Source organism: Gracilinanus agilis, chromosome 3, assembly GCF_016433145.1.
Source record: "Gracilinanus agilis isolate LMUSP501 chromosome 3, AgileGrace, whole genome shotgun sequence".
In the NCBI taxonomy this organism is placed as follows: domain Eukaryota; kingdom Metazoa; phylum Chordata; class Mammalia; order Didelphimorphia; family Didelphidae; genus Gracilinanus; species Gracilinanus agilis.
This window is the reverse complement of record NC_058132.1, coordinates 376,760,943-376,788,581: the sequence shown is the minus strand read 5'-3', so window position 1 is coordinate 376,788,581 and position 27,639 is coordinate 376,760,943. Positions and strand designations below refer to the sequence as shown.

At 33.4% G+C, this 27,639-nt stretch overlaps 1 protein-coding gene across 1 annotated transcript in view; it reads right to left on the bottom strand.

Annotated features, from left to right (window-relative positions):
• The window catches only part of CNKSR2 (connector enhancer of kinase suppressor of Ras 2), a 338,457-nt gene that overhangs the window by 114,944 nt on the left and 195,874 nt on the right, over nucleotides 1-27,639 (bottom strand). Inside the window, exons 10-11 of the mRNA XM_044669208.1 lie at nucleotides 18,743-18,889; nucleotides 5,352-5,485 (exon numbers count right to left, since the gene is read on the bottom strand). Of these exons, the coding sequence (XP_044525143.1) occupies nucleotides 5,352-5,485; nucleotides 18,743-18,889 (281 nt within the window). The remainder of the gene's footprint in view (nucleotides 1-5,351; nucleotides 5,486-18,742; nucleotides 18,890-27,639) is intronic.

Sequence of the window (27,639 nt, the reverse complement as noted above, 5' to 3'; positions counted from 1 at the left end):
CCTTAGTGGTAATTTGATCTTTTCATAGACAGACAAAAGAACTAGGGAACTTTTATTCTGAACTTGAGCTCATTGTCAAAGAAAAACTGGTTGCTTTAGAAGAAAGGATGAGAACTTTAGAGGAACATGATAGCTCCATTTTAAAATTTAAGAGAGAGAAGAAATCTAGGAAGGATCTAACATGTACCTTAGATTTTTTGAGACTAGATTTCAAAGAGTTTTTGAAAAAAGCATACTTGATATCCCACAGCCAAAAATTTCAATAGAAGAGTTTTCAGAAGAAATTCTAAAGATTCCAATTAGAAAGGAAAGGTAAAGCAGTTAAAAGAGGCCATTGTGAGAACAGATGGAATGATAACAAGTAATGATGGAATGAAAAAAAAGCATGGCATTGTCCTGTAAGAATAATTACAAATGCTAATGTTTAGCATGAGCTGAGTTTGGTTAAGGGTGTTTTGAACAAAAAAAAAATTCCTTCATTTTTTTCTCCAAAATGGAGATTCACTACATTTATGATGTTTGATGAGATATAAAGTGTCTTAAAATTCAAGTTTAAACTAAAATTATCATAGTCCTGGGATAAAAACAGGACAAAAATGAGTGGGAGGAATTAAGATAGATTATTTAAAAAAGGGAGAATTTAAGAAGGGATCGAGTAGATGATAATAAAAAAAGAGAAAACAATAATTTTTATCTCATTTGGACTGGAAGGAACAGAACAAAAATGGTGTAAGGTAGGGAAAGGAAGCCAGCTATTTGTGCTACTCAGTTCCAGAAAAACCCTACAACCTGGGTCCCAAAAGAAACTGGGAGAAGCATTGCTCAGTTACTGTCAATGATCTTTGAGAGATTATGGAGAATGGAAGAAGTACCATGGCAACCAAGAAGACCAAATTTTCAAAAGAAAAAAGGGAGGGAAGCTGACTCTTCAAACTACATATAAGGGACTACTGAAAGAATTGTAAAATATATTAAATTGATAGTCTGTGAATATTAACAAAGGAAAGTGAAAATCCCTAAGAATCAGCATCGTTTTATCATGAAATGGTCATGCCAAACAACTTATTTGTGGATAGTCTACTTGAGTATTAATTGCAAAAATGCTATAGATAATTTTATCAAGATTTTAGCAAAGTATCAGCAAAGTGTTTAATGTTATTCTTTTGGACAAGATGGAGAGATGTAGAGTAGACAGAGTTACAATTATGTAGATTCAGAAATGGTTGAATGATTGAACTGAAAGGGTAGATATTAATGGCTTACTGTCAACTGGGAAGGAACATGATGGTAGAGTTTCCTAGAAACTTGTCTTTGTCCTTGTAACATCTAACATCTTTTTTATTACTGACATGAATGAAGATATATTTAATTAATACATAGAATATATAAAGCTGGTAGGGTATAACCTCACTCTGTGAGACAGTCAGGATCCAAAAACTAACCAACCAAACAAAAACTCCTTCAAACCCAAAATCTTGAGAGGATAGAATGGATGAAACATAATAAGATGAAATTCAACTTAAATAAATGTTAAGTTCTACAGCCATCTAAAAATAAAACTTAGATATGTAATGGGATAATTCATATAATTATAGTTCAGATGAAGAAAATCCTATGTTTGTTCTCCTGCCTTAATTTGAGGTAATAGTGAGACATCATTAAAAAAAGGTTAAAAAATAATTTAAATTCAGGGCTTGTTAGGTTTGTTAATATTAGGGAAACTATCAGCACAATTGTCTATATCATTAGCCAAACTAAAAACATCACATGAATATCTCAATAGATTCAGAAAAAGTCTTCAACAAAATACAACACCCATTCCTATTAAAACCCCAGAAACTAAAGGAATAAAAGGGTCATTCCTTAAAATGATGAGCAGAATCTACCTAAAACTACAAGCAAGTATCATCTGCAATGGGGACAAATAAGTTCAGGAGTGAAGCAAAGATGCCTATTATCACCGCCATTATTTAATACTGTATTAGAAATGCTAGCTTTAGTGATAAGAAGAAGAAATTGAAGGAATTAAAGTAGACAATGAACAAATTATCACCTTTTGAAGATTATATGATGGTATACTCAAAGCATCCTACAGAATCAACTAAAAGTAGTTGAAATAATTAATAACTTTAGTAAAGTTGCAGATACAAAATAAACCCATGAAAATCATTAGCATTTCTGTGTATTACCAACAAAGTTCTGTAGCAGGAGATAAAAAAGAAATTTCATTTAAAATCACTCTAGACAATACAAAATACCTGGGGCTCTATTTGCCAAGACAAACCCAGGAATTATATGAACACAATTACAAAATACTTTTTCCACTAATAAAGTCAAATCTAAACAATTAGAAAAAATATCAATTGCTTATAGGTAGGCAGAGCTAATATAATAAAAATGACAATTCTACCAAAATTAATTTACTTACTCAGTGTCATAATAATATAGCAAATAATAATTTTATAGAATTAGAAAATAATAATAACAAAATTTATTTGAAAGAACAAAAAATCAAGACCATCAAGGGAACTAATGAAAAAATGTGAAGGAAGGTGGCCTAGCAGTACCATATCTTAAACTGTAATATAAAGCAGTAATCATCAGAAGAGTTGGTTACTGGCCAAGAAATAGACTGGTAGATCAATGGAATAGATTAGATATAAAATTTGCAGGGGTAAATGACTTTAGCAACCTAGTGTCTGATAAACCAAAAGACCCCAGCTTTTGGAATAAGGATTCACTGTTTAACAAAAACTGCTGGGAAAACTGGAAAACAGAAGGACAGAAACTAGGTATAAACCAATATCTCACATCCTATACCAAGATAAGATCAAAATGGGCAGATGATTTGGATATAAAAGCTGAAGTACCACCTCACACCTATCAGATTGGCTAATATGACAGTATTAAGGAAAGTAAAGGAAAGTGATAAATGTTGGAGGGAATGTGGCAAAATTGGGACACTAATGCTTTGTTGGTGGAGTTGTGATTGATCTAACCATTCTAGAGGGCAATTTGGAATTATGTCCAAAGGGCTATAAAACTGTGCATACCCTTTGATCCTGTAATACCACTACTGGGTCTTTATCTCAAAGAGATAATAAAAAAAGAGAAATGACCTATATGTACAAAAAATTTTTATAGCAGCTCTTTTTTGTGGTGACAAAGAATTGGAAATTGAGAGGATGTCTATCAATTGGGGAATGATTGAAAAACTTGTGGTAAAAGCTGGAAAGTTCTGCATGAACTGATGCAGAGGGAAATAAGCAAGACCAGGAGAGCATTGTACATAGTAAGTGCAATATTGTGAAATACTGTGAAAACAGCTACTCTCATTAATGCAATGATCTGGAATCTTATGATGGGGAAAGCTATCCACCTTCAGAGAAAGAACTGTTGGAGTGGTATGGATGCAAAAGAATACTCTACCTTTCACATCAGTGTATTTACGTTTTTATTTTGGAGTTTTGGTTTTGTATGAGTATGCTCTTATCACAATGATCAATATGGAAGTGTGTTTTACATGATAATAAAATTTAAAAAATAATCTAAGATGGCATCAGTACCTAGACCAGTGATGGGCAAACTACAGCCCGCGGTCCAGCGGCCCCTAAAACATTCTATCTGGCAGTGACATTATTCCTAATCTGATGAATACAATGAGTAGGATACAATACAATGAAACTTTGAAAGAGTTGCCTTAGAAACAGACTGACAGAGGAACATTTCCTTTCCTTTGGCCCCCTCTTTAAAAAGTTTGCCCATCACTGGTCTAGACTATAGGAAAGGATAGTTCCAATTAAGATCACTACTAAAATGCTGAGTTTTGGGTGACATTTAAAGAAAGATATTGATAAGCAGAAGTAATCAGTAGAGTTAGGAGATGAGATACTATATTAAGGTTGGGTAATAGACATAGGAATGTTTAGTCAGAAAAAGAGAAAACTTAAGGGTGGCGGGGAGTGATAGCTATCATCAAGCATTTGTAATGTTGCCATGTGGAGGAAGTATTTGCTTTATTTTTACTGGTCACACAGGGCAGAATTAGCTTCAATGGGTGGAAGTTACAGAGAGATAGATTAGGCTTGATAAAAGGAAAGGCTTTCTAAAAATCAGAGTTTTCCAAAAGTTGAATAAACTGACTCAAGGGGTGAAGGCTTACCTCTTAATGGAAGTCTTCAGGGGAAGTATAGATAGACAACTATTTGGGGAAGATGCATAGGTGGTAATTGGATAGGTATCTCTTAAGAAAATGACCATTAGGGTCTCTTCCCATTTTGAAATTTAATGATTTTGTAAAGAATGCAAGTGAGACTAGTCAATAATGTTAAATTCCCAAGTCATTGATGGCCATAGTTAATCCTATAAATAAAGAATTAAAACATCAGATGTGATGAGATCTCAAAATTAGATGAATTCAAAGGGAATATTACAATAATAGATGTTTACTGAACTTAGCAGTATAATACCAAAATATTAAGTATAGTCACTTATAGAATGTTCTATTAACATATACATATGTAAAAATCCCTGATGTTTCCAGGTATAACAAATTAAAGAATGACAAAAAATAAATTTATCATATGAAAAATCAATTTGCATATTCTGAAAACAATAATTGTTAGGTGTGCCACTTGAAAAAAAGGAATTATCTGATTGTGTTTTTGAGATGTTATGGGACTAGTTTTAAAAATGGAAGCAAATTCTCACAACTGCTACCAATTATTCCCATTCAGTGTTAAGCCTTCTCTATATTTTCTGCACTGCAGCATTCCACCAGGTTGAATATCAGAATGCTTCAGGACAGAATGAATCACAGCAGAAAAGCTCTATTATTCCAGACATGTCAGGAATTTCAAGCAAGAGTCTGGAAGTGAAATATAGGAAGGGCCTGTCAGTTTAGAAAATACATTTAAAAATCAGTGCTTCTATGAACTAAACTTACTTTGTCTAAGTCTTTCTATCTAGCAAAAGGAATCAAAAGAGAAAGATAGAAATAGATATTTTTAGATTTCCAAAGGCTAAAAAATTCAAATGCCTTTGCCTTATAGTAATTTTTTTAAAGATTCTTTATTGTATTCCTTAAGAAAACAAAAGCAAAAACCTTCAAAAGTAATTTGAGTCTAAAACATTCTGTTCATGGAGCTTGGACTGTTTTTTTTTTTTTTTGGTCACAGACATATGCCAATATCATGTGTAGCATGTAGAGATGTTCTAGAATCTTTTTATATTACACTGGTGGGAGAAAATAATCCAAAGGGAAAAATTCTAGCAAAGACTCAACGCTTATTCCCAGGTGGCTGGTGTGAATCAGAGGTTGCATACCAAAGCACAATGTCTTAGTGCTGTACCTGGGAATGTAGGGCTCTGCTGGAGGAGGGGGTATGTAGAGGTCCTGAAGAGCGGAGCTGTCCCTTTTGGTGGGTGTGCTGATGGTGCTGGAAGGCGTGGCAACACTGCTTGTGGGACTTCTAGGTATAAGAGGCTGGTTAAAATGAAAAAGAAAATACATACACACACAACAACACACAACAACAACAATGACATGGTTATAATTTTAATATCATCTACTGTGTTCACTTTTAAACAGAAAATTAGTTTGGCATACACAAAGAGAGAAGAGAAATAGTTACTTTTATGTTTCTGAACTGGTTGAAAAAGATTCCTGTTACTTAGGTCCCACAAATTCTTTGGAAATCCTAACATTCATGGGAATGGAGTTTCCTTTTTTAATGCTTCTTCTGGTATCAGAATGGGACTGAGTATTTAGAAGGTAATAACAATATACAATATTTCATTATCCCATAGAAAGTAGTCATTAATTGTGTCTCTTGTAGTCCACTCCACCTCTTTGGAAGAGAAGAAATAAAAAAATCACTTAATGATTCTAAACCCACTCACGTGAAAATTAATGGATCAGAAAAATGTTGCATTTCTATGTTTTTCAAGAGACAAACCACTATAGCCCGTAGTAAGATCAAATAAATCCTTGGAAAACACTACAAAGATTATTGGTAGTGAGGCCAGGAAAATCTGTGTTTATTCTTTAGATATTATCATTAGCCACTATCCACCTCAAGGTCAATTTATGGTCCAACTCCGAAGTTATGGCATCAATATGACATATATCATTCATATTCCAGACCAGGCATGCTTACAGCTTCACATAATTTATAATTAGCTGCACTTCCAAGAATCTCTCTCTGCTTGTCTGTATCACAGCATTAAAAGATTCAGTTTGTTAAATAAAGTTAAAGTAAAGTTGGAATGGCCCTAAGGAGTCATTCATTCATCAAGATACTGTAGCATTCTTATTATGTAAGTTAATGGTGCTTGCGATTCTTGACTTCCTAGAAGGAGCTTTAACAAGAATCTTTGGTTCAAGAAAGCAATCCAAAGAGACATTTATTTAACACATTAGTCATTTTTGAGTTTGTAGCAATGGTTAATAAATCTACCATTACCTTGCACACCTAGGAAGTTACATATCAAATAAAAGTAGTTGCATATTCATGCTATCTAGTCAACTGCCCTGGCTACCTGAAATATAAAATAAGTATTTATAAAATAACAGTGCAGCAAAGCCACAAAACATGATTAAAAGCCTAACTGACCCTTCAATCTTACTTCAGTCTAGGTGAAAAATATTTGCACCATTACTGTAGAGATATTCCTTGAACATAGAGACAACTACAAACTACTTTAGAATGTGACAATATGACTATACTCTAATAAAAAAGTCATTTACATTTTTAGGCACAGCTTCAAAGTAAAATACGATTTTCGTTTATCAACTGAATAATCTACCTATTTTGAAATTAGGTTTATAGTTCTGTTCTTTTCCATACATGGTCTATCTGAAAAGGAGTCTGAAATCACAAATCCTGAATAGAAGATGAAGTTTCCATCAATTTGGAATGGTTATTAAGGAAAAAAACCCTGCAAAGCTTAATCACCCTTCTCCTCTCTCTCTCTCTCTCTCTCTCTCTCTCTCTCTCTCTCTCTCTCTCCCCCATACATGCACTGTTTTTGGCAGTGTAATAAATATACCTGCAAATAAAATATAAAGCATAATTCATCAAAAGATAGGCAGAGGAATGATAGGTATTACGGTATGTTCAAATATGCAGCGAAGGCATTTTTGATTTGATGAAAGCAAATTCTTTTGTGACAGACATTTTAAGATTTCTACAACTGCTAGAAATAGAATTGTGTGAGATAGGCTCCCATTTTGGACAAGTTGGAATTTGTGATTGTAATGGTCACCTAAATATTCAAATCTACTCTATTTAAGATTCTTCAGTCTAGCTAAAGGTGTCCAGTCACCCCACTATAGGCCTGGGTCATTCTGATTAAAGGAATCTCTATGAATGGGCTTACAATTCACAGTAAATATCTCAAAGAACAGCTCACAGCAAAGTGATTGTGGTTTCCCCTCTGTTTTCACATTGAAAAAGAGAAATTGAATCAAGAACATTTTAATAACCAATAACTTTTAATACTTCAAGCTCATATCCACATTCAAACCAAGAAGGGCATGTTTTATAATTTTGCAAGTAGTAGAAACAATATTCTGTTTCCAGAACTTTAGTGGATATGGGTTAGTACTTCCCATATTTTAAAATAATATGCTATGAAACAATTCCCCAAGGTATCCAAAACACAAATTCTCTAAATTATTTCTAATACTCTTATTTAAAATGTATAGAATGGAACACCTCGTATATTCCTCTCATTATGTCAGAGAGATACTGAAATACAAAAGTAAGATGGAATCTGTTTGAGAAAGATGTGAATGGGAAAAATTATTATTCATTTTTGTATGTGGCCAAAATGGGAATTTGTTTTACATATTGCGCTTCAGTGATACAAGGCCCTTCCTTTCTTCTCTTTCTCCCTCCCTCTCTCCCTCCCTGCCCTCCCTCCGTCCCTCCCTCTCTCTCTCTCTCTCTCTCTCTCCCCCTCCCTTCTCCTCTCCTTTCCTTTCCTTCCCTTCTTTCCTTCCTCCCTCCCTCCCTCCCTTTTTCCACCCTCCTCCCTCTTCCTCTCCCTCTCCCTCCTTTCTCTCGCTTCCTTCCTTCTTTTTTGCCAATTTATGTTCAAAATTGCAGTTTATCTAAATTTCTATTTTAATGCATCCTTTGTCATGTTGCTATGAATATTACTTGCCATTCCTGTCACTCAAAATTGTCTGTGAATTTTTATTAGTTAGGAATTCCAGCAGTTCCTGTATGAACCACTGGTTGACTATTCTGACTGAATTGACCACTTGGTTCAGTTTGCTGAATTAATTCATTAAAATAATGGAAAACAATGAGTCAATCCAATTATTTGGCTAAACTGCCCAATTTTTTTCATTGGATTGACTAGTTTATTTGCTCAAATAAAATGAATTTTTTTTGTGTAGGCATACATAATTCATCTTTACATTTTGTATAGAGCAAAGAAAAATGAAACCAAAGCCACAAAGAACAATTATTATTTGTAGCTACATTTCTTACCTTATAATCATGATTTGGTACAGATGTTTGTAGTAATAGGTGCAAGATCTTAATGCTTTAAATTACAACAAATATCTATATCTATATCTATCTATCTATCTATCTATCTATCTATCTAAAATCATCTGAGATTTAAATGATATATATTTGCACCATTATATACAATCATGTAAGTATATGTGTATATATGTCTTTATCTATCTAAAATATATTTACATCAATGAAGAAAATAAAATGGACAGAAAAATTATTAGGGTTTTAAAACAGTGAAATACTTCAATCATTGTATGTAAATCAAAAGTAAACTGGTCACATACAAAAAGAACATTGTAATATTATTACCTAGAGTTGATGATTTTTCCTGACAATATTCAATTCCCTTAGAATCATGAAGTTACATAAACAAATACTTAGAGATAGTGGCTTTATCAGAAATAAGTCATATTTTACAAAGTGAGAATTATTAATATTTGTTAAGCAGACTCAAACATAATACCAAACAAAGAATCAATATCCTTTGAGCTTAGTTTGTAGTTGGCCAAAGGAGAACTAAAGTATGATAGCATGAAGTAGATGGTATCAAATATGGTCAGATTTGGTGGGAAAGGAAAAATAAATACTGATATTGCAATATTAAAGTCATGTATGAATAGTTAAATACAATTTTGAAAATACAAACATTTCTCTAGCACTCTTTAAAACTGCGCAACTAAATGAAGGAGAAAGAAATGAAGTCACCAAAAGCATGCAAAAGGCAACATGTTTCAAACAATATAGCCAGATGAGTGTAAACACTGATTACTTAAAGTCTTCTTTATATAAGTTGATAACAAAGCAAGTAAACAAACAAATAAAAAAACTGAGCATATAGTGAATGGTGAAATCTTAACTAAAATAATTAAGAGGTAAACATTTTCTAGCCCAAATAAGTGGCATAACATTATTTAAACATAATGCCTCTTTTTATTTTGTAATAATCCACACAATGAACATAGAATATCATATTCAAATGTCTTCGAAGAGAAAACTAGTCTTTTCAGTGTTTGACTCAATTTCTTTTATTCCCCTTTTGTTTTTTTTTTTTTTCAATTTCAGTAAGGATGAAAGATTTAGAGCTGAAAAGGCCCTTAGAAATCATCTTGTTTGATACTCCCATTTTATAGATGAGGGAACTGAGTTTCAGGAAATTAAATGACTTGCCCTACAAGGTCATAGCAATAAGTGGCAGATCTTGGATTTTAACATAAGTCCCCTGAACCAAAATTTTGAGCTTTTCTACAGTATTATGCTGGCACTCTAGGTTTATATTTGGTTCTGTATTAAGTTTCCCCAGTTTACCTGGTGTAGTTCTTGTAATCATTCCAGATTTTATTTTCTTGTTTTTTTCATTGCATAATGCAACAGAGAAACTTGCTGGGTCTGGAAAGATCTATCATTACTTCCTTCTCTACAATATTCCAGTGACACTCTTGCTTCCCTCAAAATCATGCAGTTTTCATTTCTGTTATGCTCTGTCCTCTTTTATAACACTCAAATAGAGCAGCCACCATGTAGATTTAAGCTATCGGATATTTTTCAAAGAAAAAAATGCTAAGTCCAGTTAAAGATGCTTCAGTTTCTTTTCTTAGTTCAGCTAAAAACAAATCACCTAGCCTGGGTCAACTTTCCCCCTCAGATCTTCCCTTGAATATTTAGCTGAAGTCAAGCTTGTTACAGTAGAAAATATCATTGCAGAAGACCCTAGGAAACAGGACTATAGAATGTAAGATGATAGATCTCAGGGTCTACCTGAAAAGCTACCTGAAAACTGAACAATAATTTCTTTCCAAAGAGTATACTCTAAAATTTGAGGAGATGCAATGGCATACAATTAATCAGAACTAACTACTTTTTTTTACTAAATGTTTAAGAACAGAGAAAATGAAATACAAAACAGAATAAAGCTCATCCTAGTGTTTATTTCCACCCTCCCCACCACCACCACCAAGTCATCATTCTTTATGACATTCTGAATAATAAATATACAAAATTGCTACCACTTTCATTAACAGCTAATGGAAAGTTAGAGTGAATAGAAGACAGTTGTAACAAAGAATACTTCTTCCCCTTCCTCCATATGTGATTTTGAATCTTTATATCAAGTAGGGTACTTTTGTGTTCTTTTTTTAAAACCCTTACCTTCTGTCTTAGAATTGATACTAAATATCAGTTCCAAGGCAGAAGAGAGGTAGTTTGACTTGCCAAGGGTCACACAGGTAGGAAGTAAATGAGGCCAAATTTGGATCTAGGACCTCCTTTCTCTAGGCCTGGCTCTCTATTCACTGAGCCATATTGTTGCCTTTATTCTGTTTTCTGACCCTTATGTCTTCCTCTCCCTTGCTCACACTTCCAGCTCGGCTTGAGTATGAATCTTCAATAAGCTGTAGCCAGTGATAAATGGGTCTAATAAGTATTCTTATGATTGGAAAAACTGTTCTACAATAATTACTCAGAAGTTTGCTTCAATAACCTCTCTATCCATGTACAGTTTGGTGTGACATGTTTTTGTTTTTAATCCTTTTCAAAGGGGCTGGGTGGGGGATCTTAAATGGTACCAGAGGGCTTATAGAAAGATTTGTTGCAAACTGGAAGGAATTTATTACAGAATGGTGCTTTCACCTTATCAAAAGATCTGTGTGATGGAGCCTAAAAATCTTCAAAATAGAACAAATGTTAACATATGTAATTTTTTCTTAAAAACTTCTAACCAAAGGGCCCATGAAGATCTTCTGGGAGGCAGTGTTATCCATTTCCCAAGTATTTCAAATTCAAGACCACACGAACAGAATATAGCTCTCAAAATATATTTTATATTGCCGTGTCAAACCAGCAACATAAAGTACAGGGAGTTTTATTGCTCTACCAGATCTAATTCATGTTCTGACTTTTCTCATATTGTCAAGTCAGTTTAGAGATGTTATTTTGGGAACCATATAAAATGCTCTGGAAACGTAGTGTTACACAACTTCCACTACCTCTTTCATCTGTGTTTGACATAATTTGAACGTTCTAACTCTTTTGCTGTACACTTTTCAATACCACCAAATGACTGCAGTATTGTATTTGAAACTTTCTTGTCGATGGACCTACTTATTCATTGTTTTGCCAAGTACTCCTGGAAGATGCTGAATTTGAGAAAACTTTATAAAATACATATAGCCTCAGATGTTAGGAAAGAAAATCATTATGAGGATGAGAAAGAATCTGGGTTTCAATTCTAATTCTTGCATTTTTACATGTGTGACATTGACCAAGTTGCTTCAGTTCTTACAATTTCCTCATCTCCAAAATGGCAGGGTTGGCTCTGGGAAGGAACATCATGATTCTAGCTGTAAGCCCCTTCCAGCTCTGCATCCTCTAGAAATTTTAGGTCATGCTTTTTACCTAAATTAGTCTACTTTTAAACAGCTAAAGAACATCATAAATGAACTTTTCAATTCAAAGAACATCTTGAAGTAAAATAACTAGACCCCTTTATGACCAACTAATGTAACAACAATCAATAGTTTGCTTTCTATTCCATAAAAATGACAAAGAAATCTGATCAGATAAATTGTGAAGCCAGGACTTCACTCTGGGACCAATGTAAGTTCATATGAATTGAAATCTCCCATTCCAAATATAGGACTTCTTTTCTTTATTGATAACATAGCTTCTTTATATACCCATAAAATATATCTACATATTTATATGTGCATTTATATGTGTATTTACACATATAGATTTATATGTGTATATAAACTGGCATCTTATGATAAATGAACCAAAGAAATGATCCAGGGAAATTAAATCATCCTGAATACTAAACACGGGATGGATACTCCTCCTTGAAAAATTTTCTAAAATTCAAAAGGATTCAGTGATTTTTGGTATTAGAAATAATTTCATTTTTAAAGGTCCAATCTTTGTACTATCTGTTACCTTTCATTTGGAAATTTGCAAAAACTCCCTTCCACCATTCACCTTAGTTAGGCTGGCTAGACATTCTAAAAAGACCCTAAATGCTAGAAAACCTAAATTAATAATTCTTCCCTTCAGTTATTTGATAGTTTCTCTGGTGTCTAAATATTATGCAACATAAATGATTTTGTTATTCTCCAGCGAACATAAGAACTTTTTTCTTTGCTTTAAGATGACTAAGATAATATAGAATATTTTGACCATGAATTTGTGTATTTGGCCAATAAATAATTCTTATATACATCTATAAACATCTATAATTTAACAAGTTTAATAGTTGCTTTCACAAAAAAACCCTTATCTGCCATATGTATCATAATAACAATTTAAAAACCATAGGTTCTGATTAATTCTTGGTCAAGTCTTTGTTCATAAATGGCTAATTTACTCCACTGAGTCATCACTTTATACACTGTATTTTTCTGCAGATACACTAATTTACTTATCATCTTTTAGTCTTAGGAGTATACACAATATTATTCTACTAACTCTCTTGAATTTCTATATCATACTTATGTTATCAAGAAAAGAAGACATAGAGCAGCTTTCTAAATCATAATTATGATTATGCAATTCTTTCATTAATATCAGTTAAAGCACTCCTATGTGTCTGTGTCCTTTCATTTGATTTACTGAAACAATAGGCTAATGCAATGTGATGTGACAGCTGCTTGGAGCTATTTACTAATCTGGATATGTGCAAAATGGAATCATTTGAGCTTCACTGTCAAGAGGAATTACATTATTGGCTGAACATTGATCTTCCACCCCTTTTCCATCAATAACACTGGCTTCATCCCTGTCATTAGTTTTTTCCTACTTAAAATAACAAACCCAAACTATTTTACCTATAAAAAACCACTTATTAATGCTACAGATTGAAACCTATCACCACTAATATCTTTCAGCTAGCATTTTGTGCTGTTTATTAAAATAATTTTATTATTGTGAACATCTGAAAAATGATTATTTTAACAAATATAATGCTAACATAGTTAACATTATCAGTTTTTCTGGGAAAACAATGCCATTTGATGGGGCATAATGACTACAATAAGGCTGTTCTCTTTTCATGGTTTTTAAAAGACTCCCCCTTCTTCCATATAGTAAGTAAAAACATCTTCCTTTTTATCCAAGGTTTTTCATTATGCAAAATTGGCACTTAGATATATAGATATCTATGGCAAAATTCACAATGTAAAAAGCAAAACAACACACAGAAATACAATGTAGATAGTATGGGTTAGAAATACAATATAATTATAATGGATTAAAAACAGATTATGAATGTAATTTCAAGAATACATACATTGGGACCTTGCTTTATGCAAAATTGTGGGTAAAATTGATATATGTGCCCACTGAATTGCATACCTCCACCAATTTCAATGACCATTTCAGAATATGTTCTCTAAGAAGAAACTTTTTTGACCCTATGCATTATGAAAAAATACAAAATTTCAACAATCTATTCAAAGAACATTCTGCCTTTGCAGAAAATCATGCTGTGTCCATTTAATTCACCCACACAATCACTGAAAGACATTATCACAAGAGCCAAATTCAAGTGATCTTCGGATAATCATTTTCAAAAACATCTACATCTAAAAATATCCTCCCGTGACTAACCCACATTCGAACTGTGATTGCTCCCTTATTCCAAGGAACTTCAGTAAGAAGTCATACTGTTCTTCTCTTTTTGCCATTCTCCCTCTAAGTATTTGGCTCAATTTACCAGGGAAAGCAGCTACAGAGGATGCTTTTGCCAACACAGCATGGAAGACACAAGCTAGTCTTGATTTGCATTCTAAAAGCAAAACTTGTTACCACTGGCCCCTAGGATGACAGCCCGGTTATCTATAGCTATCTATCAACAATGACAAACTTGTAACGTAGAAGTTTTGCCTGTTTAATACATCATTAGAAGATTGCCAATAGTGTTCACCATGGCGAAAGGAGTTGTTTGAAGACCTGGAGCTTTCCTTCTTAAAATGTGCCCTTTGAGACAATAATTATGCACATCTCAGCCCTTTCAAGTTTCATAAAATGCACAAATATGAACTTATTCTGAGTGAGAGATTCTAAATGAGGTTGGATGATTTACTACTGTTAATTAGTCATCTCACTTCATGACTGGTCAGTCAAAATTTCTATTAGAAATACTATTTTCAGTATGTATAAAACTAAAAAAAATTATTGAAGCTTTAATTTTGTTTAGTACAATTAGGTTTTATGTTTTTATTTTAAAATAAGAGAATGCCCTTCATTTATTGATTGTTTATTTGAATTCACAGTACAATTCCCCTTGAAATTTTAAACAATTGTTTCTTTTTTAAAAAATCCATACCTTCTCTCTTAAAATCAATGTTGTTTAGTGGTTCCAAGGCAGAAGATCATTAAGGGCTGGGCAATGGAGGTTAAGTGATTTGTCTACAGTTGCACAGCTAGGAAGTTTCTGAGGTCAAATTTGAACTCAGGACCTCCTATCTGTAGATCTGGCTCTTAATTCACTGAATCAGTTGTCTGATGAAAAATGGTCTCAAGTATAAAATATGTTTAAAAATATTAAATTTAAATTTAATTAAATTTAATTTAAAATTAAAAAATCACTTATTAGCATCTATATGTTGATTATTCATTCTTTTACATATAGACAATCACCATTTTTTGGGTAGTTATTTGAGAAATAAAGAGAGAAAAGACTTCTTTCTCTGCTCTTAATTCCAGGGCCTTCCTCACAGTTAATTATTTAGTATTTATCTTTTATATAGTTTGCCTTGTATGAATTTGTTTGCATGTTGTCTCTCCAATTAGCCTGTAAACATGGCAAAGTGTTGCTGGACTTACTACACCTGGAATTCTCGAATTTGAAAATTAAACTTTGCTTAATAATTTAGCATCTCTTATAATTAAAAGAAAAAAAACACTCAAAGAAATGACATTTAGAATTTTGTTTTCTACTATCCTCCATATTTTTATAGTTATAAGCATTCTAGCTGTAGTGAACTAATTAATAACAGTACAAGAAGAATGAAATAAAAGAACAAAGATAATTTCTCTATCCTGACATCTGGTGACAAGTCTAAGTGATTAAATGAGGATTTTGAATGTCTATGTTCTTGTATGTGTTGGCATCATAAGCAGATATCTTGAAAATGATATCAGTGTTTATTTTTATTTTGCTGATTGTCAGTGTTGTCAATTTAACTCTTATTCCTTAGATGAGAATGACAACCGAACCATCTTGCTACTAAAGAACAAAGCCATTCACAGACTATGTTGGGGGCTAGATAGATAGATATAGTTTCTACCATCACCTACCATTTTTATTACACTTCCCTTTTTTTCTAGAATAGGATCATGGAAGAAGACACTCCCTCTCTCTGCTATGGATATTTTCTGACTGTCCCCCTGGACAATCCCTTCTCCATTCTAATTATTGATTTTCATGGCTTCCTTGAAGTCCCAGCTAAAATCCTACTTTCTTATAGAAAGTCTCTTCCAACCCCTCTTAATTCCAGGGTCTTCCTCCCCGCCCCTGTATTTGGTATTTGTCCCATATTTAGGCATGTATTTGCTTGTATGTTGTCTCCTGTATTGGACTGTAACCTCCTCCAGGGCAGGAATTGTCTTTTGTCTCTTTCTGTGTCCCCAGCACTTAGCACAGTAAAGGTGGTTAATAAATAATTATTGATTTATTTATATCTGGAAGAGACCTTAGAGATCATCTAGGCCAATACTTTCATATTTATTAGAGGAAACTGAGGCTCAAGGACACTGTTACTTGCCCAAGATCACAAAGGTAATGTGTCAATGCCAAGATTTTACCTCATATCACCTATCTCTAGAAACACTTCACTGTACCAATCAATATTTGACCTCAGATGATCTGATAACTTTGCAACAGACATAGTGGGAATGTTCCTGATGGAAGAGAGAACTTTCCTTACCCCCTAAATCCCACAGAACTCAGCCTTGTCATGAGGGTATACTTAACATCACTAGGAAGTCTTCAGTCAAAACCTGATCTTCCCTTATTTGTAAAGATTAGCTCATCACAGAAAGGATCAAATAGTCACTTTCTTATACCTTATTTTCCACAGGTGTTTGATTCATGTCAGAAACAAGTCCGTAGCCAAAATATTTATACATAACATGTGGCTATAAGTTCTAGAATTTCAGTGCAATCTGGGTCTGTTTGAGCCACCTGAAAAATATGACTGAAAATAGCACTTAGCTACAATAAGAGGACACTGAGGAATAAACTCAATTAGTAGGCTAATGGTACAGATTCCTTGGTGTCTAGGGAACAGGCCTATTTAGGCCTATTCTATGGTAATTCTGGCATGAAGAATAGGTTAAAGCAGTTTTCTATCAAAGTCCTTATTCTCCTGCTTTATCAATATGCCTACAAAATATACTTGAGAAAGGGAGGTAATTAGAGCAATTATCCAACTGAAGAAGATACTCTTCCCTTAATTATTTCGGTTCAGTCAAAAGTGATTCTTATTTGGATACTGTAGTTACCTTAATTCTCCACTTCATTTTGTGTTTGTAGCCACATTCTAAAAGTAGGGGGAAAAACCATTAATATCTTTATAGTCAAGATATTCTTTCGGAATAATGTGCACAGAAGATGGAACTGATTATTTGGTGTTTGAAATGAGAGATGAGGGGCTAAAAAAGAATTATTCAATATCATTGCAAATTCATGGAAAATGAAGGCTATCTTTGAAAAAATGGCCTTCGTTTTCACCTCAACTATGACCCCCACCCATTAGACCCTGATGAAGGATCTTTGTGTAAGCTATGCCAATGGGAAACAATAGGGTGGAAGAACAAAGCAACTTATGATGCAGTGAGTAAATAGAATGCCATGAAATGATGAAAGAGCATCTAGTGCCCAGTTTTGACATGCTAAAATTTGGTTCATTGACTCATTCAAATCTTTGATCTTGCAAATTAGCAAATATCCTTAATTAAACATTAAAAAGAATGTATGCATTATTTGTTATTGATAACATATAGTCAAATACGTATTTTCAGGGAAAAAGATTCTCATTAGGAATTCAAAGAATTTATTATAGAAACAATTAATGAGCTTTTCATTTGGTTCAAATATATTGCTAAATTTTGGTTCAGTGAACAGCACAGTATTTTTAAAATGTACAAAACTGTTCATATTGAAAGATGGTGGAAAGTTTAGCTATTAGAAAAGAAAAGTAATTTATGAAAGGCATTAATGACAATTATAAAACTTGCAAATATTTTAAACAGCATTGACAGCAATGGTATATTCATATTTTACTTTTCTTTCTTTTTTTAACTTGGACAATGCACAATGTTCTATATCAATGGGCCACTTTAATTTTTTTCAAAATCTAGTCTTTCTTCAGAGAGGATAATAGTTTGTTTTTTTAATGGAGATTTCATGAAAGAAAAAAGTAGTCCTCCTATAATATGATTAAAGATTACATCTTAATAATAATGGGAGAATATTTTCATCTTTCATCAATCAATCCCAAACTTTCCTCACCCTCTATATATTTATTTCTTAATGATTATAATTTAAACAATGTCCAAAGTAATGTATCATGGTATAATACTTGTTGAAGTAAAACACTGAGAACTGAATGCAATGATTTCCAAATGTTTGGCACACTAGTTAATTTATCTATTTATATTATTTTTATTAAGTAGAGGAGAGGATAAAACTGTTTAATTGGGTACATTTTCAGAACTAAGTGCAACTCATTTCATCATAATATATAAATTATATTTTTGTGACCTTTAAAAATTATTCTGTAAGCTATGATTTAGCTGTGCCTCAACACTCTATGTGTATGTGCATGAATGTGTGTGGCATATAAAAATAAACCTTTAGCGGCAAATATCACTGCACAAAAGGAAACCATTCATTTTCATGTTTTATGCATCTTTCCACAAGAGGTATCCTGTGGTTCTTTGGATAATGCTACAAATATCGATCAATCAATTGGTGAAGATGTGGGATGGGAGAGGGCCATTTATAGATTAGAAATTAATTATAATAACCCTATCAAATTTGATCACAATTGAGCCTAGCAGGGCAGGCTATGAAGAGATCATTTCACAAACAAATTTTCCAAAGCATACAAAGTTAATCCATGTGCTGCTGAGATGAGGCACAATAATAAAGAAGCATCACTGCGGTAATCTATGGCTACAATGATGGTGTATGACTTATGATTAAGCTTCATTACCTGCAGAGCAAGGGGCTTCCATCTCATATTTTTCAGTAAAGCTGGTGCTGAGGTAAGCATGCTCTGAGGTCGCTTTTTCAAAGTTAAGATAACACCACTCGGGTCCTCTCGTAGAGCATTCACCAAATTTTTCAACTGCCACCCCACCTGGTAACCAGCAAAATCATCACAATAAAATTGAGGTACAGCATTCAAGATTCCATGTTTTCCCCCTTTAATAAGATTAGTAAAAATGACATCATAGGCGTACCATCATAAACATTTAAAGAATATAAACTCAAGGAAACAACAACAACAGTGAATCTTTGAATTGATTAACCAAGTTATCCCAATAGAGTCTGTTCCCAGGGAACACAAAAAGCATTTACCATAACGATCCAAAGGCTACAACAGACATTTTATATGTAACACAATAAATTACAAAGGAAAATAGTGCTACAGTTGAGATTGTTCTTCTCTCTAGGCCAAGATGTGAGCTTCATTTTAAAATTAAGTACTAATTTTTCTTTGGAGAGAAGTAGGTTTTATTTATTAGTGTAGGGAATTCCCTATGGGAAAACTCTGTCTCCCAGTGCAGAACTCATCTGTTCCAACTTTCAGTCAGTTACACGGGGCATGAAGAGGTTAAATAACTTGTCCAGAGTCACACAGTAAGTATGTGCCAGAGGTAAGAACTTGAACCCAGATCTTCCTGATCTGGCGCTCTCTTTAAGCACTGAGACGTTAGGAAAGTCATTATTGCACAGGTTTAAAAAACAGTCTGAATTTAGAGTCATTGTTTTCCTTCCTCATCTTCTTTTAAATCTATGTGGCTCCTTTGTCTCTACTCCCAAATGGGGTTTATGTTATACTCTCAGTAACTGGTACTTGACACCAGTACATTCTGATGGATGGAAGAAAGCTTCAATAAAATAAACCTTTTACTGGGCTATAAAACTTTAAAAAAAGACAAGGTAATAGTGCTTCCATGCAACAGCTACTGCAAATATATGCCAAATGAGCCCATAAACTTCAGATATACTATGCAGGATTTAATGAAGCTATACTGTTTGAATATCATCGCCAAACATATTATCCAATTACAATGAAGTAGTTGAAAAACCCTCCAAAATCTGGCTTTACTATTAGACTTCCTAAATTACTTCACTCATTATCCATTTTTTTCTCTAAAAAATAGGCAGCATTATTTCCATTCAATTGTTTTATGCATTTATTTATGATGGAGTGTCAAATAGCTGAAATCCTGAAACATGGTTGTATAGGTGGGGCTGACAACATATACCACATTTTCCCTTATCTTGGAGTCTGTTGAAAACATTGGACTTAGAAATGATATTTTTAAAATTCTCTCCACAAATATAATCACAATTGTCAGAATTTCTTTTGAAAAGTACCTTAGGACCCAAATTAGTTTGGATAGAGAGTAGAACTTAAAACCTTCATTCATTAGTCTGCCTAATTCTTTCCTAGTCATAAGGAAAATATAAGAAGGAGGTTCTTTCTGTTAGCTAGGTGCAGACAAGAAAAGACTGTTCCCTTCTCTTAGGTTGTCTGGTTTCATCCAACAAAAGCAGCAGAGACCACTCAGAAGTTGAGATGAGAAAGTAACTCAGGAAGGAGTTAGTATAGGATGATGCAAGACTGTACTGTATGATGGGTTTTCAATAATTTCTTCCTCTGTAGTAGGTGCTTACTAATGTTTAATGATTGATGTTGCTTGATTTCAGTTTAGAATTCTACCTATAAGATAGAAATCTGGAAGGGATAGTAGTGGAACCATATTCTATAGTTAAATTAACTTATTATAGGATTAAGTTCTTATACAGCTATAAATCTCAATTATATCTGATTTAAGAGGGAAGATAGAGGAAGAAGGCAAGAAATTGAGATTCCAAGAAGGATAGTCAATGGAAATTTTTGTATATGAAGTCAGAATACCTGACTTTAATTCCTAGCTTTGTCACTTATTAGCTGTGTGACTATGCATTAGTGATGTTATCTCTGTGGCCCTTTTAGTCTTTTCAATGATTAAATGAGAGGATAGAACTATATTCCTTGGTGGTCTAAACTTAAATCCAAAGTAGGACTAGCTGGGTAATTCAAAGTTTGATGGTAATTATTATTCCACTAAATGTTTGCTGTAACAAGCTTTTCATTTTTCAAAGTATTTTTGATAATCTGATAATAAAATTTGATAATAAAATTAGTTTGGTAATTTGGAAATAAAATTAATAAGGATCAGCTACAGCGAAGGCATGATAGCATATTACACTGATGCATTTGTTAATCAAGATGTCATAGAAGCCATTTCTGTCCTGGAAGAATAAACAATAATTTTGAAGGTGTTCTGCACTGTTTAATAGCTGAGGAAAGAAAGATAGGCAAAACCAAAGAAGAAACAAACAAAAGACATAGTATTCAGTAGAAGTTTTGCGATTTATCCTTTGTTCCCCAAAGAGAATCAGTATATGAAGGAAGCAGGTTTTTTAGATGCCATTAGTTGAAAAACAGATAAATTCTAAGTGAGAGGCATTTTGACTAGAAGAGACCTTAGAAATTTTCCTGGTTCAGCCCTTTGATTTTACAGATGTGAAAACTGAGCCTATAGAAGTTAAATTACTTGCGGAATGTCATATGAAGTAGCAGAGCAAGAAGCTGAACTCAGGTTCAAAGGACTTTTTCCTCTTATAACATTCTTTTAAAAATGGGGGTGAAGGGAGGGTGGGAAGGAGGCAGATTTTAAGGATAATGAGCGATTTGGCAAAGGTGTATAGAATTCATGGAAAGCTGGCTCTTAGATAACCAGTGGATAATCTTGTTATTGGTATCTAAAAATAGACAGGAAAGATCAAAATGGATATGATTACTTAAGAGTTGTGACACAAGATAAGCAAGGAGAGAGTAAGAAAGCACCTGACTGCAAGTGCCCAAGCCCAAAACTGAGAGATGTGGTTGCTGAGCCTCTGTCATTGAACTTGAGAGTATATGGAAAGGAATTAATCAAGGTTAGTTTCTATTATTGACAAAATTCCAGTACACAAGCTATAAAAATATGGTTTATGAAGGTTCACAGAAATGGTAATTGCCCAGAGTCTGTATGGCTTCATCAAAAGGAATTTTTCCTTCGGAGACTCCAACTGGAAAGTCTAGTAATGTGATTATGACAGGTGATTATGCATTGGGTGTATTCAAAGACTTCGTTTCATAGAAAGAAGCCTGTTTAGGAAATGGACAGGTAATTATATTTGGATACAATGACCAGGATTTTTCTTTTGAAGAGTATTTGAAGCAAATTTGCTTTTAGGGTTCTAAGAGTTCCAAGTTTCATGTATTTATTTAAATTAAACTATGGGTCTAATGGTCTGATTTAAAACACGTGGATATGCTCACAGAAAATATGCCACTGCCTTAGCAATTTAATAAAATGTAACATTATTTATTTAGGGCAAGATCTAAGCCATAAACTTAGGAATATCAAAATCACCATCATTTATTAATTATATTTCATATCACTTTTAGAGTCGTAGAACAGTATCTTAGCACCAAAAGAGACTCTGAAAAGTGATCTGGTGTACAATTCTACTCAACACAGCAATCAACTCTTCACATGAGTGATGTGTGTTCTTCTAAAAACTTCAAATGACTCTCGCCCCCAAATTTACAAAAACTCATACATGATAAAGAAACGGATTCTATTTTCAGATAGCTTTACTTGATATGAAGTCTTTTATATCATTGAGCTGAAATCTCCATATTAGGAGTCACTCACTTTTTGAGTTACTAGGGAATTTCATGTGATGGTCACGCACATGCAGTCATGCACAAATGGAAACTTACAGACGTCTCCATCTTTACAGATACTGTCCAATTTGGACTTAGTAAGAGGCATCCTCCATGGCAAGGGCAACTACCTTTGGTGGGCACGTGTGTTCTTATTTTCTACTTCACTTGATATTAATAATTAGGAGATTAACAAATAAGATTATCTGTTGATACATTGCCCTTTCTTTTCCACAATGTCAGCCTTCGGCTAAAAGACATAATGAAAGCATCATGTGTGAGCTTAAGTCCTTCATTTTATTTCCTAGGACTTCATAATCCCTTTGTACCATCTTAAGAATTTTGGCAAATTCGTGAGTCGCTAAAAGCAGGTAGTGGCAAGAACATTTGATAAGTTTTGAAGGTTTGATTTTGGTCATGTTTCAAATATAATTACCTGGAAAACAGAGCACCCACTGTTTAACCCACATGTACATATGTGTGTAGTCACATTTGTCCAACAGGAGCTACTAAAGACCACTAAGTATCTTTTTATTTGGGCAAGTAATAGGTTTCCCTGAACCTTCTAGTACCTGTGAGTACTTTCTCTTTCCATGAAATATAGAATTGTGATTCCTTTTCAGAAAATCCAGATCTATATGTGTAATAGAATTATAGGGATTCAAAATTCATTCTTCTATACTTGTCCCATATTTTATGTTTCCTGACTTCCTCTATGGATGAATTCCGCCCTCTCCCCCCCGCCCCCCACCTTTTTGTCTAGGAAGTCTACATTCTTTGTCATAAGCTTAGAACGGAGATGGTCTTTAAGGTCATTCACCTGTTACTCTCCCTGGAAAAACTGCCTGTATTTAATTTATACATATTTATACTTGGTTTCTGATAGAAAAAAATGAATATAGTACATGTACTTAAGTTACTACTACTTTTATTCAGTTTTAATATCTTGTTATACAAAAGTTAGGATTCCCACATAGATAGCTCTTCCAGAAAAGTTCCACATAATTGGCCTAATTGTTATGCCTATTAGCTGCTGTTAATAATCAGAGATGAAATTGATAAAGGATAATGGAATATTAAATGTCAGGATGAGGAGTAACATTTTGTCTTGGACAAGCCCTATACAAGTACAAGAAGGGGAAAAGAGTAACTTGGCACAAATACAGTAGAAGAAGCCTGTGGGGTGTCATAATGGATAACAAGTTTAAAATATGTTATTAATATCTCACTAGAATACCAACTAAAAGCTAAAGAATTAAAAAGAGAGAGTTCAATGTCAACTATCCCTAAAGGATGAGGAAAATCATTCTTTTTGTTTTCACATAGAATTAGTTGTGGTCTTAAAATGTCTATATGGTCTATAATCAAGGTCACCATTAAGAGAGATGTGGAAAATTGGTCATTATAGAGACAACGATTATTAAGAGGATATTAAACAAGTCATAGCATTTAGAGCTAGAGGAGGACTGAAAATCCCTCATTTTACAGATGAGAAAACTGAAGCCAAATGACTTAGCCAAGGTTGAAATGGAAATACACAAAGAACTGGGATTTAAAGCTATATTTTCTGACTCTAAATTCAATGGCCTTTCAACCACACCTTGGTGCCAGGCATGATGTGGCCTGGCAGAAGGAAATAGGAATACCCATACTAAAAATCAGAAGGTCCACCAAATGTCTTCAAATGAATGAAATGATTATGAAATGGGAATTAACCATGTTGTGTTCTTTACCAAGGATTGAATAACACAAAACAGATTGAAGGATTAGAGATTTTTCACAGAGCATAAAGATCTCTTTGATCTTACAGTGACTAAATGTTGGATATACACATTATTTCTTCACTATGGGTACTTCCTCCACTGATGCAGATGTCATCTATGTCTTAGAAGATGGTCTTTAAATATCGCTGTGAGCAAGAAATGAATCACCCTGGGCCACTCCGGTGATGAGTCTCACTCAAATTAGCAAAGTTGGTTTTTGAATGACAAACTACATGGTCTATCAGTATGGTTGTATTTCAAACCTAGAGGTTTTTCTAATTTTATTTTTCAAAAAATCTTATTTTTATGAATAGCTTATAAATAGATAACATCGATCCCAACCTCCTAATAAGCCATCCCTTGTAACAAAGATTAATGTAAAAAAAAGAATTCTGTAAAACTAACTGACCCATCAAGTGTATACTGTACTATATTAAATATCCCACACCCATAGTTCATGGCTTCTAGAAATAATTTCCTTAATTTGCTTGGTTTATTTTTAAGGAAATGTTTCAAGCATGGAGGATCCTAGAAGGAGCTGGTGAGTATGATGCCTATATTTAATTCCCTAATTATATGATGTAGGTAAGGTTCAGTGTAGAAGAACCATAACATCCCCTGTGGGGTCATGGATTGAAGAAAATAGGTTCTGTCTAACTCACCCTGGATGCTCCCCTCACTCCTTTTTAGGGGCACGGCACACATTGGAACATTTCCACAGGGCAGCATAACATTCTCTGTCCCCATAGGGAAAATTATAGATCCTCCCTTTGTTCCAATAAAGTAGAGAATAAGGTTTGCCATCAATGTAGCTAGACATGTAGATACAATACACATACACTAGAAGTTGTAGCCAATGTGAAGCTAAAATATCCTGAGAAGTAAAATTTTTAAAAGGAAGATTTTTAAAAGGGATATATCTCGCCATATGTGTTGGTATTATTCATCCTTGGAAGAATATCCTTTTGCTCCTTTTGAAAGCAATGAAAAAACTTAACATAAAACTCTTCTGCTAAAGCTGGTAAATGGTGCCTGTAGCAGATGTTTCAAGTGAAGACATATTTTCTGCAGAATTCTATTCCTTTGCAACATTACAAAGACAATTTAAAAGTGCGTAATAGAAACAACATTTTTTTCTCTCTAATGCATGCCCCTCTTACCACATTTTAACTGGTTGATACAAGCTGATGTGTAGAAAATTTCATGCAAATTTCAACTTAAAACTAACAAATTATAATACATTTGTGTCTTCTGAAGAGGTTATTAACACCAAAGACCTTGCAGTGCTTAATGATTTATACTTTTGAGACTTTAATCAGCATTGCCAGTCAAAGACATTTGCCTATTTCCCCCCATTTGCTACAATATTAATGAACAAGGTCTACAATATTAAATGATAGTTCGTTTGGAAGAATCCTCATTTGGCCCCTTCTACAATCATTCATTCATTGCACTGAAAGAGGTAAGTCATGAATTATGCATGTGTCAAATGCATTAAAGAATAGCCTTCATAGAATACTCATTCCACTGACTAGCTAGAACTTTAAATCCTACTGTATCATGAACCTATGTAATTAAGATTAGCCAGAAATCATCCATGGTTCACTCACATTAAATAAAATTGTAGTATTGGCATTTCATCAAGACATAAGACTAAAAAAAAAGATTTCCTTGAGAAAAGATTATAAAACCAGTTATGTGAAAACAATAAAAATTTAAAGATTTCATTTCATTTGTACTAGGAAAAAAACCACACCAAAAACAACCTGGCTACTCTAATTCATGCACTCTAATTCAAAAGGACACTGACTGAAGGTAATTGGTTTGGGCCCTACCCATCAGTTATTGGTTGATTAAACCTAAGATTAAAGTTAATTTTATGTCATAAATGAATTTATATAAAATTGTCTTACTCTTTTATATTCTAATAGACAAAGGTATAGTGAAGAAAGAGTTAAGCTACTCTTAATGGAAGACATCATAATTTCCTACTGCTAATGGGTAAAATACACAGATGTACAGAAGAGAAAGAGTCAAGAGTACTGTGATAGGATTATGCAAAATGATCATTGTGGGAAGCCAATGCTTTTTCCAATAATTGTAAACTTTCATTGGAGTTCTTTCTATTCCATCAAAAGTCTCAACATCTGAACTGGCACCCTCTGATGGATTTCTTAAAGCATGAACTGTCTGAAAGGTGAGCTACAAACCACCATTGTTTTCCCCGCATTTCCCTAAATTGCCCAGGTCAAATCAAACAGTGACAGACCTTCATTAGCCTACCCTTCATCTCCAGCAGGTATAAACTATGCTTTCAAAAATTTTCTATGACTTATTAACATATACACCTGACTCTCAATAAGTTAATCCGTAGAATCAATAGGGCCAGTTTGGTGGTATCCCTTCTTTCTGCTGTTTTAAATATGAGACTACATGTGTATGTGTTTATATAATTCATAACACATATGCACATATATACATATATACTGATTTCTCTATATTGCGTATATAAATATATGTATGTAAACACATATATGATTATACATATAATGATTTCTTCTGTTTTTCCTTTTGGCTTCATAGTATGCATGACTAATATAACTCTGAAAAGTTAAAACTGATTTTGCTTTCATTACCTGGACATTTATAATGTATACTAATTCCTCAAAGGCATAGGCTACCCTAAAAGGAGGTGAAAGGGTTTATTAAGGAGTGTAAAAGCACCACCAGGGAAGGGAAAGGTCTGGAAAACTTTACTAATTCAATGAACTCTTTGGGTAGACCTTTCATAATGCTAAAGAAAATGATAACCGTCTCTTTCACAAAGTTGTAACTAATCTGTGTTAAGATATATCCCCCCCAGTAATTAATTTTTGTCAAGAATGAAAATAAAGTAGGTTGAGAATGAAATTTTCTAATATTTAGATTTCCTTTAAGTAAAAATTTTTAAAATTCCTATTCTTTTATGAAATGTAAAATATAAAATTTCTCTCTTGATTTCCTTATTCATTTTGTACCTGGAAGAAGTACAGGTATATGTTCATACATTTATAAAGTAATAATCTCCTCTAACCCCAACCTCAAGGACAGAAACAATATATGTTCATATAAAGACCTCCCATTAAGTATTCTGAGAAAGAGCAAAACATGCATGCATATGTACATGTATATTTCTATAAAAATTTTACTTTAACATAATATAGAAACCAAGAAAATTTAAACATTAAAAAAATCAAAACTCATTCAAAAACTGTCATATTTTACATTTTTGTTATTTTGCTAAAATAAAAAAAGTCATGTTACTGTTAAAGTGAACAATTAGGCAACGAACAAAGGCGCAAACATTTTGCACAT